General features: G+C 43.9%; 2 protein-coding genes and 1 long non-coding RNA gene across 3 annotated transcripts in view; 2 read left to right on the top strand and 1 right to left on the bottom strand.

The window, feature by feature from the left end:
* Positions 1 to 21939, bottom strand: part of LOC135201769 (complement component 1 Q subcomponent-binding protein, mitochondrial-like) — a 66861-nt gene that overhangs the window by 11304 nt on the left and 33618 nt on the right. Inside the window, exon 4 of the mRNA XM_064231015.1 lies at positions 9488 to 9573. Within this exon, the coding sequence (XP_064087085.1) occupies positions 9488 to 9573 (86 nt within the window). The remainder of the gene's footprint in view (positions 1 to 9487; positions 9574 to 21939) is intronic.
* LOC135201770 (uncharacterized) lies at positions 17715 to 18401 on the top strand. The gene is made up of 3 exons (XM_064231017.1): positions 17715 to 17859; positions 17999 to 18163; positions 18298 to 18401. The coding sequence occupies exons 1-3, from the start codon at positions 17736 to 17738 to the stop codon at positions 18384 to 18386; spliced, it is 378 nt and encodes a 125-aa protein (XP_064087087.1). The 5' UTR covers positions 17715 to 17735; the 3' UTR covers positions 18387 to 18401.
* Positions 19137 to 19740, top strand: LOC135201771 (uncharacterized). Its single transcript, XR_010311601.1, has 3 exons — positions 19137 to 19238; positions 19381 to 19463; positions 19591 to 19740. It is a non-coding gene; the product is annotated as an uncharacterized LOC135201771 (long non-coding RNA).

Below are 21939 nucleotides of genomic sequence, written 5' to 3'. Positions count from 1 at the left end.
GTATCCCTTTATTGTGGATACAGCTAGATGAGATTGCTCTCTCAGGAATAGAAGGAAATCCGCAATTTCCGCTACAGAGGTAGTGGCGGAGGACAACTTCTTAGTTCTACACCACCTTCTAAAAACCTCCCACTTTGACTGATATACTTGCCTAGTGGAGGTTCTGCGTGCTCTCGCGATCGCGCTTGCAACTTCGCGAGAAAACCCTCTCGCTCTGACGAGTCTTTCGATAGTTGAAAGGCAGTCAGAGCGAGAGCGGGGAGGTTTTGATGATACCTCTTGAAGTGTGGCTGTCTGAGAAGATCCATCCTTCTTGGTAGGGATCTGGAAAGTCTACGATCCACTCCACCTCCTCCGTGAACCAATCTTGGGCCGGCCAAAAGGGGGCTATCAATGTCATCCTCGTCTCCTTTGACGCCACAAACTTTTTCAGTACTAGTCCCAGGATTTTGAATGGAGGAAAAGCATAGACGTCTACGTGAGACCAATCCAGCAGGAAGGCGTCTACCATAAGAGCTCTTGGGTCTTCCACGACCGAGCAAAAGACTGCCAGCCTTTTGGAGATGAATGTGGCGAAGAGATCCACACGAGGGGTCCCCCACAGAGACCAGAGATCTTGACACACCTTTTCGTGTAGGGTCCACTCTGTATGAAGGACCTGGTTCCTCCTGCTGAGTCTGTCCGCCCTCACATTCTTTACTCCCTGAACGAACCTTGTAAGAAGGGAGATGTTCCTGTGAGACGTCCAAAGCAAAAGGTCTTTCGTCAGCTCGTAAGGAACGAGGAGTGAGTCCTCCTTGTTTTCGAATGTAGGCAAGTGCCGTGGTGTTGTCCACGTTTACTTGCACTACTTTGTTCGAAACCAGAGGTTCTAGACTCTTCAAAGCCAGGTGTACGGCGAAGAGCTCTTTGCAGTTTATGTGCCAAGACACCTGCGCTGGTTCCCAGGTGCCTGACACCTCCTTCGAGCCTAATGTTGCTCCCCAACCTTTCTCCGACGCGTCGGAGTACAACACTAGGTCTGGGTTCTGGATTTTTAGAGAGATCCCTTTGTTCTCTTTCAGAGGGGGCAACCACCATTCCAAGTGCGGTCTTATCTCCACTGGAATGGGAAAGGCGTCCGAAAGTTGTCCAGTTTTCCAACTCCAAGACCTCTTGAGGAAGAATTGAAGCGGACGTAAATGAAGTCTTCCTAGCGGGAAGAACTGTTCGAGCGAGGAAAGGGTCCCTAGAAGGCTCAACCATTCCCTCGCCGACGTCTGTTCCTTCCTTAAGAAGAGAGAGACTTTCTGCAAACCTTTTGCGATTCTCTCTTGCGAAGGAAAAACTCGAAAACCCCGAGAATCCATCTGAATCCCCAGATAGACTAAGTTCTGTCTGGGGGTCAGCTGCGACTTCTCGAGGTTCACGAGTAATCCCAACGCTCTGATCAGATCTAAAGTTAACGTAAGGTCCTCCAAGCACTGTCTTTCTGATCTGGCCCTGATTAGCCAGTCGTCCAGATACAGAGAGATATTTACTCCTTTGAGGTGAAGAAACCTCGCCACATTCTTCATCAGGCTTGTGAAGACCTGAGGAGCTGTGGAAAGGCCGAAACACAAGGCTCTGAACTGAAAGATCCTTCCCCCCGTCATGAAACGGAGGTACTTCTTCGATGAAGGGTGGATCGGGACGTGAAAATAGGCGTCCTGGAGATCTAGAGACACCATCCAATCTCCTTGTCGCAATGACGCAAGGACTGAGGCAGAAGTCTCCATCGAGAACTTCTCCTTCTGAACAAATTTGTTCAGAGAGCTGACGTCTAGTACTGGTCTCCAGCCTCCCGAGGCCTTCGCAACCAGAAAAAGGCGATTGTAAAACCCCGGGGAGTTTTGATCCAGTACTAGTTCTATCGCTCTCTTGTCCCACATCTGCTCCACCATCGATCGAAGAGTATCCCTCAGCACAGGATCCTTGTACTTGGCTGTTAGTTCCCGCGGTGTTGACGTTAGGGGAGGAGTGTTCAGGAAAGGGATACGATATCCCTTCCGTATTACAGACATCGATGACGCGTCTGCGTTTATAAGTGCCCAGGCCTCCACAAATCCCAGGAGCCTGGCACCTACTGGTGCTTGGAGAAGAGAAGCATCACTTTCCCTTTTTAAAGGGACGAAAAGCAGACCTACATCTCTTCTCAGGAGCCTTCCTTCTTGCGGGAGCTCTGGAGGTCGGGCCACCTCGAAAGGGCTGAACTGATGTACTCGGTCCTTTCTTGTCAGTAGTAGAAGCAGGTTTCTTCTTCCTTGCTGACTGCGTCAGAAGGCCTTCTCAGTTAATGAACGAGAAATGTCCTTCACTAACTGAGAAGGGAACAAAAAGTCAGACAAAGGCGAGTACAGAAGCGCTGCCCTCTGAGCGTGGGAGACCGCTTTGGTTAAAAAGGCACTATATACTGTCCTCTTTTTAAGAAGACCTGCTCCAAATAAAGAGGAGATCTCAACCGAGCCATCCTGAACCGCTTTGTCTATACAAGACAAAATACACAGAAGGACTTCTGGTTCGAGTCCTTCAGAATCATGGGCTTTCTTGGACATCACCCCAAGGGACCAATCTAAGAAGTTGAAAACTTCCAATACATGAAAGAGTCCCTTGAGGAGATGGTCCAGTTCTGAAATGCCCCAAGTTATACGGGCAGAGTTCAAACCTTGTCTACGTGAAGCGTCAACTAAGGTCGAAAAGTCCGCTTCTGACGTAGACGGAAGAGAAATACCCATATTCTCTCCCGTCTGATACCAAATGCCTCTTTTACCAGCTAGTCTCGCTGGAGGCATGCAAAAGACCGTTCTAACTAACTCCTTCTTCGACTTCATCCAAGAGTCTAAAGACTGAAGAGCCCTCTTCATCGAAATGGCGGGCTTCATTCTAAGAAAAGACGAAGATTTCTTCGTCTTTGCACTCGAGAAAAGAGAGCGCGGAGAAGGAGGAGAGGCAGGAGTCAAGTCGTCTCCATACTCCTCTAGAAGCAAGGCTGTCAAAACTTTATAGTTCGACAGTCCTTCTCTTCCTTGATACTCCTCCTCCGAGTTTACTTCTAACTCGGGGTCTAGATGAGTCTCCGCTGCTAATTCAGTACGTCTTTCCTCTGGAAGAGACAAACTCCTAATAGGAGAGGGGCTAAGGGAATGATATTCCTTCCTCTCCCCCGCTTTAATAGTCCTGGAAGGCGCCAACAGCCCAGGCTTCTCTCCATAAATGGATGACGCTTCTAGTCCGCCAAGCGTCCTGGCTGACGCCTCCCGCTTGTGTGGCTGCTGACATCTGGATGACGCCTCACGCCTGGAAGACGCTTCGCTCTCAAAAGGCGTCCTAACTGGCGCCAAAATTTTGGTTGGAGCCTCGCGTCTAAAAGCAGCTTTAAATGACGCTTCATGCCTAGACGACGTCTCACGTCTCTCTGGCGTTACGTGTCTTCCGTAAGATTCTCCCGATCTCGCTCTCGAAACCGAAGCCTCTGCGATATGTTTGGAAGCTTCACGTCTGCATGACGCCTCTCGCTTCGCAGGGGAGAGAGGACGAGACTTCTTGATTGGAAGCGCAACGTCCTTCCTACGAGGCGCTAACACTCCCACCAAAGAGGCCAGTTGCTCTTGTACTGCCAAGATAATCTTCCTTGAAGCTTCTCCCACGTCATCTTCAATCGGGGGAGAAGTAGGAAAGTGTTCTTCCGCGTCCACGTCGGGTGACGCTGACGCCACCTTTGCCTTCTTAATAGACGAGGGAGCATCATCTGAGAAACGCTCTGGGCTCGAATCTAATTCAGGTTCTTTCAAATGCCGTTTCAGAGGCATAGATAAATCCGACTCCTTCCACCCTCGTTTAGGTGAGGGAGAGGGAGAGGATGAGAAACACTCACATAGGACGCTTTTTCTAAAGCGCCCTTGAGCAGCCTGCAACGAAACAGAGCTTGCTGAAGGGACGTCTGACCGTTGGGGATTCCCCACGACCTCCTTAAGGCTTTCGACTTTCCTTCTCCTCTGGGCATGGGAGGCTGGAAGAGGTCTAGGCCTGGGAGCGTCGCAGGGACGATCAAACGCCCCCTCCACAACACTGGGAGAACTCACTTCACTGTAATGCTCACTTTCACTAGCCTTACCTTGTAAGTCCGCCATTTTGGACTTCATGTCTCGAATTGTAGCTTTCAGATCGGCGATTTCCGAGGCCGATTCCGAAAGTAAACCTTGTGAATTAGACACATAGGGAGAATCTAAATCATCATGATTAGAATAAGTATCAATAAAAGGCTCAATAGGCCTTGAACTCACACCTTTCAGACGTCTAACCCTATCCCTCTCTAACTTCTTCAAATAAGAAGTTAAAGTCTTCCATTCTTCTGCATTTAATCCCTCGCATTCATGACAAGTATTGGTAGCAGAACACTGAAACCCCCTACATTTACGACATACAGTGTGAGGATCAACCGAAGCTTTCGGTATCCTCACCCTGCAGCCTACATTCACACACATTCTCACACTCACATTTGAATCAGACATACTGAGAAAATTCCAAAAAGCAAGTCCAAAATCAGTCCACAGTAGCGAATGCCAAAAACACGATCCAGATACGTCACCAAAAAGCCGATAAACGATGATCAAAGGATGAAATAAGAATCTAAGTCAGGAGGTAATAGCAACAATGTTGATACCACCGGCGACAGAGAAAATATGATAGAAAACGGGAATGGTTCCTAGTCCTGCCGCCCAGGGCAGGCCGGTAGATCACCTGACCTACCTGTAGCGAGTGGCGCGAAATTTGAATTTCTGTCGGGGACGACGGAGTCTTAGCTATGTATATATCTGACAGGTAAGTTGATTGTATGAAACCTAGAGTTTTCTGTTGTGAAGGGTGGCGAACAGATCCAGGACTGGACGCCCCCACAGGTCGAAGAGCTTTTCCGCCACGTCTGGGCGAAGGGACCATTCGGTCCCTATCACCTGATTCTGACGGCTGAGCTTGTCTGCCACTACATTCCTCTTGCTTGGAACGTATTGGGCCGACAGCTCTGCCGAGTGAGCTACCCCCCACTCGTGCACCTGCATCGTCAACTGGTGCAACGGGAGGGACACTAGGTCCCCCTGTATGTTGACGTATGCCACCAGGCTAGGTCCTGCCTCACCTCCTCCGTGAGACACGCGGAAGTAAGGTGGGTCTCTTGCCTGTGACCAACTCTCCTTTAGCCTCCACTGAAGAGACCTCAGGTGAAGATACCCATCAGGGACTAACATCTCGAGAGACGACAGGTGACTGATCACGACCTGCCACTGCTGAGCTGGCTGCTCCTGTAGGGACAGGAACTGTCCGGCTGCCTCCCTGAACCTGCTGATCAGTGAGTCTGCGGGGAAGACTCGACCTGCTACCGTATCGATCAGCATGCCCGTGGGCTTGAGATCTGACTTCTCGAAGTTCACCACGATCCCAACATCGCGGCAGAACTCGAGGAGTCAATCCCTGTCCTGTAGCAACTGCGAGCGGGAGCTCGCCAGGACCAGCCAATCATCGAGATACCTCAGAAGACGTATCCCTACCGAATGGGCCCAAGCCGACACCAAAGTAAACACTGGTGTGAACACCTGTGGGGTGGTTGAGAGATCTAAACAAAGTGCCCTGAATTGGTACACCGTCCCATCGAGGATGCAGCGGAGGTACTTCCTGGAGGACTGGTGGATGGGTATCTGGGAATACGCATCCTTCGGGTCCACAGAAAGCATGAAGTCATTCTCCCTGATAGAATTGAGCACTGAGCGTGTCGTTTCCATCGTGAACTGAGTCTGGCGAACAAATCAGTTCATGGGAGAGAGATCTATCACCGGGCGCCAGCCCCTCGATGACTTCTCCACAAGGAAAAGTCGGCTATAGAAGCCCGGTGAGTGATCCTGTACCATCTCCACAGCTTGTTTGCTCAGCATGGCTTCCAATTCTTGCCAAAGCGCTACGTCCCTGGCAGAACTGGGAACGTACGTCTGTAGATGGACCGGGTTGGAGGTGAGGGGTGGCCACGACTTGAAGGGTAGTAGATATCCCTCCCGAAGAACATCCACTATCCAGGTCTCGGCTCCGTAGCGCTGCCAAGTTTCCCAATGGCTCGCCAGGCACCCTCTCCCCCAACTTCTGGCAGCAGGTGATGGGGAACGCCATCCCTAGTGTTTCCCCTTCTTCGACTTCTTCCTGGATCTTCCTCTGGAGAAGGAGGACTGACGATCACTCCTTACTGTAGAAGTCGAAGGCTGGATCTTTCCTCTCGGCTTCGACAAGGCCGTCGTCTTAGCCACAGAGGAAGTGCTAGCTGAGCTCTTTGGCTTAGCCGCAGTGGCTCGAGGCTGCCCAGTCGCCTTCGAGACTGCCTGGTGGACTAAGCGGTCACTGTCCTCAGTGCGCCGCTGCTCCACCGTGTCCACCATTTCTCTAGGAAAGAGAGCAGGGGAATCTAACATCGGTCGTTTCTCAGACCCAAAGCTGCCTCACGCCCTGCCGACCTGGTCACTCGAGCGAGGACTACATCCTGACGTCTCAGAACCAGGTTGACCCACAGGTTGGCCGTCTGGTGGGCCAGGTAGGAAATAGCCCTACCCCAAGACTGGCACAGTCTCCCGAAAGCCGGGTCTCCTTCGGGAGTGATGTTTCCCAAGGAGGGCGCGACCTTAGACGCTGTGAGAGACCACAGGTCCAGCCAGGAGACTGATTGTAACGCTGCCATGGCAGTCGACTCCAAAGCCAATGCCTCTTGCTGTGAGAACCAGAGGTTCTCGGCCAGCAGGTGTTGAAGAGACACCCGGAGTTAACCTGTTTGGGCGGCAGCGGGTCCTCCGATGGTACGTAGAAGCGCTTCTGTCATGGTAGAGGTGGGGGAAGCATCTTGGACGACCTGCCAGACCGAAGTGATCCCTCCTGTCCGGAGATGAGAGAGTCCACTTGGCCCAGCATGCTGTCGGCCAAGGCTGATCGGGGCAGACCCACCATCGTCCTGGGTTCCCTCTTAGGACCCCAGAACGACTCCAGCCTAGATGTAGGCTCGGAGGGCGGAAGCACCAATCCTTCCCCAAGGTCATTTTGCTGACGAATCACCGCGATGAACTCGGCGAAAGACCTCTGGATCTCGGGAGTGAATGCGTCCTAAGGAGATGGACCGTCAAGTCCATCCAGAGAGAACGCCTCTCGAGAACCTCCTCCTTCCACAGGAGGAACCATGACAGACCCCTCTTAGTCTCCTCCAACCACTTGGGCGTACGATCTGGTCGGTCCCAAGACTGTGCCAGGTTCGTAAGCCCTTGTGGAGGGACCGCGAGAACTCCTAATCACCTTGCTCCTCCTGGGGTAGCCCGAGGAGGTTGAATGGATAGGATAGAAAGACCTGACGCTCACCCCCTGCCCACCAGCAGAACCGGTGCGCAGGCGATCGCCAACCCACAGTGATGATCGAGTTGCAGGCCTAGTCTTTCAGTCTCCCTGGGGAGAACCGCTGGACCGAGAACGGTAGTGACGGTCCTGAGCGTCAGGAGAGCTGCTTCCAGTCACCCTATTTGTCCGGTCCCGGTGGGAGCGACGGTCAGGGGACCGGCAGAGTCCACTGTCGCGGTGGGAGCGTGGCCCGTCCTCACGGTGCGTCACGGCAATCTTCCTTGCGGAAGGAGAGACGGGCCCCGTTCCTGGAGGAACAAGAGAACCAGCGGAAGCGTCAACTGTCCCAACGGAGTGGGACAGACCCTTAGAGGTCTCTGAGCGAGACTCTTAGGGGGGAAGGAGGCAACCTTCTTCTTCCTCAGCTGTGGGGCCTTGGAAGTCGAAGGGGAAGAGGCGGCTGCAGATGACGACAAAGAAGATGATGACACCTTCCTCTTCTTCTTTGTCAGCTTCCTCAGGACCACCATCAGGTCCTCCATCCAGGACGGAGCTGGAGCAGTTGCTGAAGCAACAGGGTCCAGCTGTACCTGTCCGGAGGGACCTGCAGTGGGGGCAGCAACACCACGGGCTGGAGCGATGACAGCAGGAACTGGTACAGGAGTGGCAACAACAGGAACTGGTGGCGGTACAGGAGCCAGCGACATCACCGGTACTGGCAGCAGGTCAAGTGGGGAGCTCTTGGAACACCGAAAGTCAGGGGCTGGGGCGAGGGCAGCTAAACCAGGCAGCGGGGTGACCTCCCTCCTCAGCAAACCCGGCAGTGGAGCCTGGACTGCAGCTGTTGGGGTAACTGGGCCACATGCTGCTTATACACCAGGTGGGGAGGAGCAGCATAACCCGGCGTCGACACAGTTGTTGTGGTCGACATCTCTGGTCCATGGGTGACCAGCCTGGATCCAGGCGCTGCTAGGTGGTACAGCAGCCCCTGAATGCTCGGTGTGCCCAGGAGCCCAAGCGAGTACCAGACCTGTCCGAGATTGCCACCAGCGGCAGGCATATCTGAAGAAGGAAAGCTCAGTTAATGGGGGGGGGGGGGGGGGGGCGGGGGGGGGGGGGGGGGGGGGTTCCGATCGCCCAGGGGAGGAAATCTCTCACCCCAAGCTAACGGAAGACCCCGAAGACAGCTGAATGCCGAGGTGTCGCGCGCCCTCCTCTACACTCAACTGGTCAAGTGAAGAGAAGGACTGTGACACGAAGGGGAATGAGCCATACGCGGGAGCTGAGGCGGAGGAAGGAAAGAGGAAGACATGTCCGTAACCAAAGGAATCTCTGGAGAGCCCTCCGACGACTCTTTGGACGGCATACGCGCCTTCTTCCTCCCCTCGTATCGCTCCCACTGCTCCCCCGACCACGATACACTCAAATCACAAAGTCTCGGTGCGATGGCATTCGCAACCTCGACACAAGAGTACATAAATCATGAGGGTCTACCTCAAAGAGAGACCTAAAGGCCCCACACCTACGGCCCTCCACACCAGGGCACAATCTGTGGCTGACAGGGGGGGCGAGGGGTCTCTCTCCAGCTCGTGAGAATCCATTAATGTTACACGATTCACGAGCAACAATAACAAAAAAAAGAAACACAAAGTACTTACAAGTTTCCACTCGCACAAGCACTCAGTAATAGGGAAAGTAATGAAGAAAGGCTTTGTAAAGAAGTAAACAAGCATACGACACCCCGGGCAGAGCGGCAAAGAGCATGTCTTGTTCCAATGGCAGCCGAAAGCAGTGGAGCTTCACCTCCCAACCGAGTGAAACACACGACTACCAGACAAGCACTTAACTACCGAATCTCCTTGTTCAAAAGCTTACAACCGGTTCCAGCTGCTGCTGATTACATTCCATATATTAAAGGACCTCAGGTTTGTATTACGTGTCGGAACAAATGAAACATTTACATCATGTTGAAACATTCACATCAATCTTATTGCACAAACCATGCATAACTACTAATCAAAGGCATTGCGAGTAAAAGTTTGTGACAAATTTGGAATAATGAAACACAAAATTTTAGGCAGATTAAATCCACAATAAAATTATGGCAGTCACTTACCCCATCCAAAATGTCTCCAGAAACGCAGTATGTTTCTTCATCCCATTCTCCTTCATATATGGTTAATTCATTGATGCCAAACACATCTGGGGTGATGCAAAAAAGAAGACAAATTAATGATCAAATAAATAATAATAATATTCATATATCTATTATATATATAAATAAATAAAATCAGTAACAATACAATTTTTTTATAAACAAGACAAACGTAACAAAGCTAAAGTCAATTTAAAGACCTAATGCAGGGGCCACATATACCTAATATTTCAGCTCAATAGTGATTACAATTCTCTTATTGCCATGTGAAATTATTATTCTTTCATGTCCTGATAACCAATTTGATCTGCCTTAGCTGGCAGCTTTTAGTGCAATAACAGACATCAGTCAAATGTCAATGGCCAAAAATAAATTGCCTTTTATTTCTACTAGTTCATTCTAGAATTAAACTGATGAAATAGCTTTAAAAATATTTCCAACTCTCTTCCTAATGTATTTTTCATATTCTTTGTACTTAACCGTCTTACGCCGAAGGGGTATAATGAAAATTGTCTCCCGTATGTGGGGGGGGGGGGGGGGGGGGGCCGGGGGGGGGGGGGGGGGGGGGGGGGGGTCCTCGGAGTGAACGCGGAAGCAGAAAAAATATTTTTCCCAAAAAATCACAGCGCGCTTAGTTTTCAAGATTGAGTTCATTTTTGGCTCCTTTTTTTTTTGTCATTGCCTAAAGTTTAGTATGCAACCATCAGAAATTAAAAAAATATCATTATCATATATAAATAATGCGATATATGATAGCGCAAAAACAAAATTTCATATATAATTGTATTCAAATCACGCTGTGAGCTAAACGGTTAGAGCTAAAGAGTTAATTTTTTTTTGTATTGTACACTAAATGCTTGCCAATTCCCATTTTGGTGGATATTAAACACATTGTAAAAAACGATCAAAGCAACACAGATAAAATATTATCACAAAATGATGCATGAATTGTAACGCGAGGACATAATTTTTTTTTTTTTTTTTTAAATTCACCTTAAATCTAAATATTGTTCTAGAGACTTCCAATTTGTTTCAAAATGAAGACAAATGATTGAATATTACTATACTGTAAGAGTTTTAGCTTACAATTTCAGTTTTTGACCATTTCGGACGAGTTAAAGTTGACCGAATGTAGAAATTTTCATATACAGTAAGTCCTCGGGTTACGCTGGTCTCGACTTACGATGTTTCGTGGTTACGAACGCGCCCCCATAAAAATATAAAAAATATATTTTGCGTCGTTCTGTCTTATTTACGCGGTTTAGCGTCGTAAGCAACGTAAACAAACGCGAACTAGTTCCGTGCGCACGGCGGAAGAATACGCTTTGTGGGGGAGAGGACGGCGTCGCTTCGCTACGCTCATTCCTCGCCCATACGCCATTTTGGTTGTTTACACTGCCTCTCTCTCCCTCGTGTTGTATCGTTTTTGTAACTTTTTGCTCTTTGTTATGGCTCCCAAGCGCAAGGCGGACTCTTCTGATGGTAGTGCATCGAAGAAAAGAAAGGCCATCACCATGGAAATTAAAGTGGACATTATAAAGCGATCAGAAGGAGAAGAAAACGCCAACAAACATTGGCCGCTCGCTTGGCCTTAGCCGTTCGACCGTTGCTACCATTATCAAGTAAAGAGCGCATCGTTGAACATGTGAAAGGATCTGCTCCTATGAAAGCGACAGTGATAACTAAGCAGCGTAGTGGTCTAATAATTGAAATGGAAAGGTTATTGGTGCTTTGGTTGGAAGGACCAAAATCAACGGCGTATCCAGTCAGCCTTATGGTGATTCAGGAGAAGGCGAAAGATTGTTTGAAGCGTTGAAAAAGAAAAGGGGGAGGAAGTGAAAGTGAAGAGTTTGTGGCTAGTAGGGGTTGGTTTATGCGATTTAAGGCTCGGGCCAATTACCATAACCTTAAATTGCAAAGGTGAAGCTGCTAGTAGTGGGGAGAGAAAGCAGCGAGTGAATTTCCTAAAGCGTTGTCTGAGATAATTAAGGAGGGGGGTTATTCTGCTCAGCAAGTGTTTAACGTAGACGCGACAGGTTTGTTTTGGAAACGTTATGCCTAACAGCACTTACATCGCCAAGGAGGAGAAGTCAGCACCCGGTCATAAAGCCAGCAAGGAGAGGCTAACTTTTACTTCTTGGGGGTAATGCTGCTGGCGACTTCAAACTGAAGCCCTTGTTGGTGTATCAGGCTGAAAATCCAAGGCACTCAGGGCATTTGGAAGGGTCAACTACCAGTAATTTGGAAGTTCCAACAAGAAGGCATGGGTGACACTTGCAGTGTTTGAGGACTGGTTCGTAAACCATTTTGTTCCAAGTGTGGAGCGGGTATTGCGCCTCCAAGGGATCCCCTTTAAGGTGTTGCTAGTGCTGGACAATGCCCCTGGACACCCTGCCCAGCTGAGACTTCAACCCTAATGTCAAGGTGGTTACCTTCCACCTAATACCACGGCCCTTTTACAGCCTATGGACCAAGGAGTGATTGCTTCGTTCAAGGCCTACTACCTACGAAGGACAATTGCTATGGCTTTACAGGCAACTGAAACCAAGAAGGACTTGACTCTGAAGGACTTTTGGAAATCCTACAACATCCTTGATGCTGTAAAGAACATTGCTAATTCCTGGGAGGAGGTTAAGCAAACAAACATGAATGGTGTCTGGAAGAAAATTTGTCCTCAATTTGTGAATGATTTCCATGGGTTTGAGGACACAGTTCAGCTAGTTGTCAAGAACGTTGTTGCCCTGAGTAAGGAAATCAATTTGGAGATAGAGGTTGATGATGTTACAGAGCTGCTGGAGTCTCATGGCGAGGAGTTATCTGCTGAGGACCTGATACAACTGGAGAAGCAGATGATAGAGGAAGAAGAAGAAGCACCCACCCCAGAGCCTAAGGCTTTCACAAGGCAGGACTTGATAAGAGGTTTTGCAGAGTTGCAGCAAGCGTTGTCAACTTTGAGCTCAGGATCCCAACTTGGACAGGTTCACTAGGGTTTCCAGAGGCGTCATGATTTGATGCAGTGTTACAAGGAGATCTTGGATGAAAAGAGGTCGCTCTCTGTTCAGACTAAACCTGGAGCAGTATTTTAAGAAGGTAGAGAGGCCTGCAGGAGATCCTGTACCCTCTACCTCAGCTGCCTCTGCTAATCCAGACTCGCCTGCCCCACAATCTCCAGCACCTTCTGAATGTTCTGCTAACCCAGACTACACCTGCCCCGACCCCAGTATCTCCAGCACACCTTCTGTAGGTCTTCTGCCTCACCTAAAGACTCACCTGCCCCAACATCTCCAGTAGTATGTTCTGCCTCACCTCAAGAATCACCTGCCTCAGCATCTCCAGTACTAGTATGTTCTGACTCACCTCAAGAATCACCTGCCTCAGCTCTCCGCAACTTCTGGAGGTTCTTTTTCTCTTCACTAACCTCCCCCAGTCTCTCCAGCACCGCAGCTTCCTCTCCAGTGTGCAAGCCAATCAAACTAATAAAGGTAAGGAATTGTTCTCTCGTTGTTATTGATAGGTATTTACATTAAATCATGTGGTATTTTTCAATGTTCCGACTTACACTGAATATCGTGTTACGACGCATCGTAAGAACGGATCAACGTCGTAACTCGAGGACCCCCTGTATATATATTTATTATATGCAAATATTTCAAAAATGAGAAAAGCTATAACCTTCAATTATTTTTTTTTGTACTCTACATGAAATTGCGCACATTTCCGTATACAAAACTTTATGTAACGGCTAATTTAACATAATGCAAACATTACAAGAATGCGACATACGCATTTTGGAGATTTGCGGCGGAGAATCCACGCGCGGAGGGAAGGAAAGTGGTTTTTTTTTTTTTAAATTCACCATAAATCTAAATATTGTGCTAGAGACTTCGAATGTTTCAAAATGAAGATAAATGACTGAATATTACTAGACTAAGCATTTTAACTTACAAAGTTGACCGAACGTGGTTTTTTTTTTCTATATCGTGATTTATATGCAAATATTTCGAAAATGAGAAAAGATACAACCTTCAATTATTTTTTGTTGTATTCTACATGAAATTGTTCACATTTTCATATATAAAACTTTATGTATCGGCTAATTTAACATAGTGCAAACATTATGACAATCGGACAAAAAAATTTCTGATTTTCTTCGGAAGAGTTACTGCGCGGACGTAAGGAAAGTTTTTTTTTTTTTCATAAATTCACCATAAATCAAAATATTGTGCTAGACTTCCAATTTGTTGCAAAATGAAGCTAAATGTTTGAATATTACTAGAATATAAGAGTTTTAGCTTACAATTGCGTTTTTCGACCATTTCGGTAGAGCCAAAGTTGACCGAAGGTTGAAACTTTGGCTCTTATCGTTATTTACATGAAAATATTTCAAAACTGATAAAAGCTACAACCATGAGTTGTTTAAGTTGTATTGTGCATGAAATTGCGCACATATCCATATATAAAACTTTATGTAACGGCTAATTTAAAATGGTGAAAACATTACAACAATTGCACGAAAAAATTTATCGGAAGAGTTACCGCGCGGATGTAAGGAAAATTTTTTTTCATAAATTCACCATAAATCAAAATATTGTGCTAGACTTCCAATTTGTTGCAAAATGAAGGGAAATTATTGAATATTACTAGAATATAAGAGTTTTAGCTTACAATTGTGTTTTTCGAGCATTTCGGTAGAGTCAAAGTTGACCGAAGGTTGAAATTTTGGTACTTATCGTTATTTATATGAAAATATTTCAAAACTGATAAAAGCTACAATCATGAGTATTTTTTTGTTGTATTCTACATGAAATTGCGCACATTTTCATATATGTATAATACTCCATGTAACGGCTAATTTAAAATGGCGCAAAAATTATATCGAAGAAGAAATAATTTCCGAGATATGTCACAGATACATTTTAGTGCAATAAAAAAGAAATTCGCGCTTGCGCGCCTGCGTAATGATTGTAAACAAAATAACGCCTTGATCCGTGAGCTCCCAGCATCCCCCAAGGCTCGTGATTAAAAAGTTTTCGCCTGGTAGGCCTATAAGTATTTTTCCACAAATTTTTAAAAAAACTTTTTTTATCAACGTACCATACGTCCAATCGGCACCCGACAAATAATTTATGTAGACATTTAATACGTCCAACCGGCGTAAGAGGGTTAACATAGTCACTGAGTAATAGTCACGCTTGGGACCACTAAACTTATGCATATATAAGTACCAAGAAATTCCTTAAAACTGCCATCAACTCAAAAACAAAGCAAACTGCATAAACAGGAAGGTTAAATAAAATTAATAAGAAAATCAACCCCTTACTTATCATTCCAGGAATACTCAATAACCTTAACCAGTTATACTTTTTCCTACCATGAGGATTTTTTTTGTATATCTTAGTATTACCAGACCACTGAGCTGATTAACAGCTCTCCTAGGGCTGGCGGCCCGAAGGATTAGATATTTTTACGTGCCTAGGACCAAAAAAAAAAAAAAAAACCAAATTGGTTACCTAGCAACGGGACCACCAGCTTATTGTGGGATCCGAACCACATTGTATCGAGAAATGAATTTCTATCACTAGAAATAAATTCCTCTGATTTCGTGTTGGCCGAGCCGGGAATCGAACTTCGGTCCACCTACCATGAGGAAATAAAGGTATATCTATAAGACCTAATTATTTCTGAAGACAAAAATAGCAGCAGGTATTCATCTTTAGATTCCCAGTAAAGCTCAGAAGTTCAATTTCATCCTTTTTATTGTTTTATATATATATATATATAGGATATATATATATATATATATATATCTATATATATATATAATATATATATATACTATATATATATATATATATATATATATATATATATATATATATTTATAATATATATATATATGCGGTCCCGGGTTACGACCGGTTCCGGCTTACGACGTTCGATGGTACGACGCTTTTTCTTAAATATCAATGGAAATTCCGTCCTGGGTTACGACGCTTGTTCCGAGGTTACGACGCTGACGCTTCCGACGCTCCGAGTTAACGACGCTTGTTTTAAAAAACGCATGCTATGATAAAAATCCTTGTTTATAGTTTAGCACAGTACATAATAAAAATATGTTTTTGGTTACATTACAACCAAAATTAAAAATTTTGAGGTTATGATGATTTTTGACACTTTTTTTTTTTCGTATTTTTTTGAATTTTTTTACTGACGCCGCATATGCGGAACTAGTTTGTGGGCGAATGAATACACTAGGCTTGGGATAGCGCAGTTTAAAAACAGTCCAAAAGCGCAAATATAATGAAAAATCATTGCTTGTTTCCAGTACATAATAAATTAAAAAAACTAAGTTTCTGGTTAGATTACAACACAAATTCCAAGGTTACGACGTTTTGTTATGCTTTTTAACGATACCTCATATGCAGAACTAGTTTTTTTTTTTGAGCGGAGGTGCATAAATTAATTAACGCTATTAAACTGTATGGTAAATTGATCCGAACAACGACCTCGGACGGTCGAGGACGCCAACGCGTAACAATACGAAATGACGCCACTATCAATCGCGTTGCCTGCCTGCATTCCACTAGGTTGTGTGCTTGAGACGTTTGCTGAAATTCCTTGCCATTTTTGCAATTTACAATGGCTCCTAAACGCCAAAGTACTTCCTCGATGATAGTTCATCCAAGAAGAGGAAGGTCATCACGATGGAGGTCAAATATGACGTGATAAAGCGTTCGGAGAAGGGAGAAACTAACACCGAAATAGGCCGTTCTTTAGGCTTGAGCAGGACACGGTGGTAACCATTGTGAAGGATAAGGAACGTATTCTGAAGCATGTTAAGGATGCTGCACGATGAAGTCAACGGTGATAAACGAGAAGCAACGTAGCCAGAGCATTGTTGAAATGGAGAAATTGCTCATGATCTGGCTGGAGGATCAGAACCAGCGACGTTGTTTCCGGTGAGCTTAAGTGTGATCCAGGAGAAGGCTAGAGCGCTGCATGAGGCAGTAGTGAAAAAAGTTTTGGCGAAGGCAGTGCTGGTGTGAATTTTCGCGAGTAGAGGTGGTTAAACGTTTTAAGGCTCGTTGCAAATTTGCATAATGTAAGCTGCAAGGTGAAGCTGCTAGTGCTGATAGCGAAGCAGCAGAAAGTTTTCCAGGTGGTTTGGCTGAGATAATTAGGGAATGGATGGTGGTTACACGGCTGACCAAGTCTTTAATGTGGATGAGACTGGATTATTTTGGAAAAGAATGCCAAATCGAACGTACCTTTCCAAGGAGGAGAAAGTCAAGCACCTGGCCATAAGCTGGAAAGGAGCGACTGACTTTGCTGTTTGGGGCCAATGCAAGTGGTGATTTGAAACTGAAGCCCTTGCTGGTGTATTTGGCCGAGAATCCCAGGGCTTTCAAGGGCATTTTCAAGAGTCAACTCCCTGTGATTTGGAAATCTAACAAGAAGGCGTGGGTTACCTTAATGGTCTTCGAAGATTGGTTCAATGACCATTTCGTGCAGCAGTGGAGCGGTATTTGACTTCGAAGGGTCTGCCTTTTAAGGCCCTCTTAGTCCTGGACAATGCCCCTGGTCACCCTTCAAATTTGAGCGACATGCATCCTAATGTGAAGGTGGTGTACCTCCCCACCCAATACCACATCGCTGGATACAGCCATGGACCAGGGAGTAATAGCTAATTTCAAGGCTTACTACCTTAGAAGGACCATACGTTTTGCTTTGAGGGCCATAGAAGCTAACAAGGAGTTGACACTGAAGCAATTCTGGAAGGGCTACAACATTGCAGATGCAGTGAAGAACATTGCAAGTGCTTGGGACGAGGTGAAGACGACCACTTTAAATGGGGCCTGGAGGAAACTGTGTCCACAGTTTGTGCACAGTTTTGAAGGCTTTGACCAGGCAGAAGACGTCGAGACTGTGACGAGGAAGATCGTAGGGCTAAGCAAGAGGCTGCAACTAGATCTTGAACCTGATGATGTAACAGAGCTGCTGGCTTCCCATGGAGAGGAATTGTCTGCAGAGGACTTACTAGAACTTGAACAACAAATGATTGAGGAAGAGGAGGCGGCACCAGAGCCAAAACCCAGGTCATTAACTGAAAGGCTTGTCAGAGGGTTTTACTCATCTGGAGAGAGCCTTGGCTTCTTTGAGGCAGAAGACCCTAACGTTCTAGGTTTGACAAAATCAAAGAAGAGGAATCATGGATTTGGTGACTTTCTACAAGGAGACCCTGAAGGAGAAGCAGACGAAGAGAAGTGTGCAGTCCAGGCTTGACACTTTCTTTCACAAGTCTCCAGTACCACCACCTCCCACTCCTAGTCCTGGTAAGGAATTCTGAACTGTTTCACTAATTTATGTGTTTACAGTGTACATATTAAAATGTGTTAATTTTTTAATGTAACAACTAAATGTAAGAGTAAATTGTAACTTCATTAATTTTCATCATTTGTAATTTTATTGCAGAAGTGGTGACAGTTCCAGATCCCCCTGTACTACCTGTGACAGTTCCAGATCTCCCTGTACTACCTGTGACAGTTCCAGATCTCCCTGTACTACCTGTGACAGTTCCAGATCCCCCTGTACCTGGACCCTCTGTATCAGCCCGCCCACCTGCACGTGTACAATCAGGTAAGCAATTTCATTTTTCTCATTTTCATGTTGGAAATTGTTTACACCCTACATACATACGTACACTAACTTACATAGTGGTACAATGTGTTTGATGTTGCATAACCTTATTATTTTTTTTTTTTCCATTTCAGACCCCTTTGATAGTGACAGTGACCCAGATGACCCTGAGCCTTTCCATGGTTTTGATGCCTCGCCCTATACTCAGGTAAGGAATCCTTAACAAATTTGTATAAAATGTTTTATAAATTGCTAATAGAAATTTTATTATTAAGTGTACATATGCTACAATTACATCCACCTTATAATATATTTATGTACCCTATCATTCTTTCCAGATGTAGATGTTCCCTCATCAGTTGATACGAGTATCACCTCTCCAGAGCCCAAATCAGTTGATACGAGTAGTATCACCTCTCCCATTCCTTCAGGTAAAAGAATTCTTCATTTTTTATATTTGAACATACGTATTACACACTCATATGTCAAAACAGTAATAACATGTGCAGTAGTTACAGTAGTAGTAACTATCATTTTATATATTCTTTTTTATCATTCCAGACTCCCACAAGCAACCTGCCCATCCCACTCCATAGCCCAGCCACCCACTCTCATGTACCATATGGCCATCCCAGTAAGCAAGCCAACCACTAGAATTTGGTTAAGGACATTTTTTTTTATTAATGTTTTAATATTACATATGTAATAACCATGTTATGTATGTAACATACATACTATAATCATATGTATTACATTATCATTCCAGACTGGCATGCACCTGTGACTTACATAAACCAGACCTCTACATAGCCTACATGTCTTCATTTTGCTGAAGGTAAGGAATTCTCAGTTGTGTTTAATGTTTGCATACGTACAATAAATTTTGTACACCTAAGTGGTTACATACTGTCCTTTAATATTAATTCTTCATTCCAGACTGCCCATCATCCTAGCCTGTTATCTGTGATAAAGCACACTGAAGTTAGGTTTGGAATGCATCCTTATCATGAAAGCTCTCACCTCCACCTCCATCTCCCACAACCTAGGTAACAGCTTTGAGACTCACTAAAAGTTGGTAAGTTATGTAAGGAATTTCTAAATTAAGTTTTATACTACATGTTATATGTGATATTAAACCACTGTATGGTGCATATTACTGTATGTAACTTACTATGCATAGAGTACTTACTGACAAAATTATTTTTTGTACATTCCAGAACCCCCTGAATGATGTAGGCTATGGGGCCACATAAGACTTTGTCCATCCAGGGTTACATTGAATGCCAAATATAAACTAAAGGTAAGGAATTAATTAACATACATTAACTCTTTTAGTACTCTTGATATATCTACAGTAATTAACATATGCATTCACAACTTTCTGTAGTGTATATTTTGTACACTATTTTGTTACTTTTTCCTTCCAGAACCAACATTTTTCACACAACTCCAGGTTGTTACTACAAGTGTCATCAAGGGATAACTACTACAAGTAGAAGCACCATTTTTGGATGGAAAAAACCCTTCAGGAAAGTATACGTATCACATGTAACATGTAGTGTAACAAAGTATGAACAGTAAGGTTTTTACATTACAGTAGTACATATTACATAACGTACATAACTTTTTTTTACAGGAATTTCCAACCAAGTTGATTATGTACATATGTACATGTTATAAACCACTGTACGTATGGTTACTGTATGTAAACTTACTAAACATACATAACATGACTTAACTTTGATACTTTTTTGGTACATTCCAGAAAACCAGGACCCCCCTCCATGATGCAGGCTATGGGGCACATAAAACTTTTGTCAGGGTTCAGGGTTACTACATAACATAAAGGTAAGGAATTATACATAGTAGTAATTAACATACATTAAGTAAGTTTTATACTAAAAAAAAGTGACCAAGATCTCTCACATGGGATAAGTGATCAAGGTCCCTCATGGAATTGGTACTGTACACTCCCTGCTGAACAGGGGGTGGGGGTAGACCAATCATTTACAATAATGCATACCAGTGATATTAAACCACTGTATGGTGCATATTACTGTATGTAACTTACTATGCATAGAGTACTTACTGACAAAATTATTTTTTGTAACGAATGAATGTGGTAAGGGGCCACATCCAGAAACTGAAGATGGAGGCTATGGGGCATAAGACTTTGGGTCCATCAGGGTTACTTGAATGCCTAATTTAAACTAAAGGTAAGGAATTAATTAACATACATTAAACTAAGTTTTATACTACATGTTATATATGTGATATTAAACCACTGTATGGTGCATATTACTGTATGTAACTTACTATGCATAGAGTACTTACTGACATACTAATTATTTTTTGTACATCCCCCATGGGGCCGCATAACCATCTTAGAATGAATGTAGTAGGCTATGGGCCACATAAGACTTTGTCCATACCAGGGTTACGATGAATGCCAAATTTCACTAAAGGTAAGGAATGAATTGCAAATTTAAACACCTACATTAACTAAGTTTTATACTGTTATATATGTGATATTAAACCACTGTATGGTGCATATTACTGTATGTAACTTACTATGCATAGAGTACTTACTGACATACTAATTATTTTTTTGTACATTCCAGAACCCCCTGAATGATGTAGGCTATGGGGGCCACATGGGGCCACATAAGACTTTTGTCCATCCAGGGTTACGATGAATGCCAAATTTAAACTAAAGGTAAGGAATTAATTAACATACATTAACTTTTTTACTCTTGATATAACTCAAAGTAAGGAATTATAAACTAAAAGTAAGGAATTAATTAACATACATTAACTCTTTTACTCTTGATATCTATAATTTACATATTGCATTCAGGACTTTGTGTAGTATTTTGTACTAATTGTGTTTATACTTTTACCTTCCAGAGCTACCAGACTGGGATTTTAGTGTACTCCAGGATCTAACAAATACATACGTACTACTACGAAGTGTACAGTGCATATATATAGTGTTTAGTGTATAATCTAACCTAAGGATTAAGTGTAGTACATTGTGCTTTTTAGTGTCACAAGAGTTTAATAAAGAATTATACCTTCAAGAACCATCCTTTGCCATTGGAATAACCACACTACACATCATGCAATCTACTTGCATGTCACACAGGTAAGGTCTCTAACTTTTTTTTTCTTAGTTTAAGGCATATTTCCAAGTGTCGTTCCGGCTTACGACGATTTTCCGGCTTACGACGCGCCTCAAGAACGGAACGCCCCCGTCGTAACCCGGGGACTGCCTGTATTATATACTAATATATATATATAATAGATAATAGATAATATATATATATATATATAAGAGATGATAGTATATATATATATATATATATTATATATATTATAGAATATATCTATATATATAGTATATAGATAGTATATATATATATATATAGATATATATAGATATATATATAGATATATATATATATAGATATAGATATTATACGATATAGTATATAGTATCATATATATATATATATATATGAGATATATAGATATATATATATATATAGATATATATATATATATATATATATATTATATATATATATATTATATATAGTAGTATACCTATATCATAGTATATATATATATACCTATATCTATATATATTAATACCTATATTTCTTATTATATATATTATATATATATTATTATTATATAGAATATATTATAATAATAATTAGATATATATATACCTATATCCATATTATATATATATATATATATATTATAGATAT

This window comes from Macrobrachium nipponense, chromosome 28, assembly GCF_015104395.2.
Source record: "Macrobrachium nipponense isolate FS-2020 chromosome 28, ASM1510439v2, whole genome shotgun sequence".
Classification (NCBI taxonomy): Eukaryota; Metazoa; Arthropoda; class Malacostraca; order Decapoda; family Palaemonidae; genus Macrobrachium; species Macrobrachium nipponense.
This window is presented reverse-complemented; position numbering and strand designations above follow the sequence as displayed.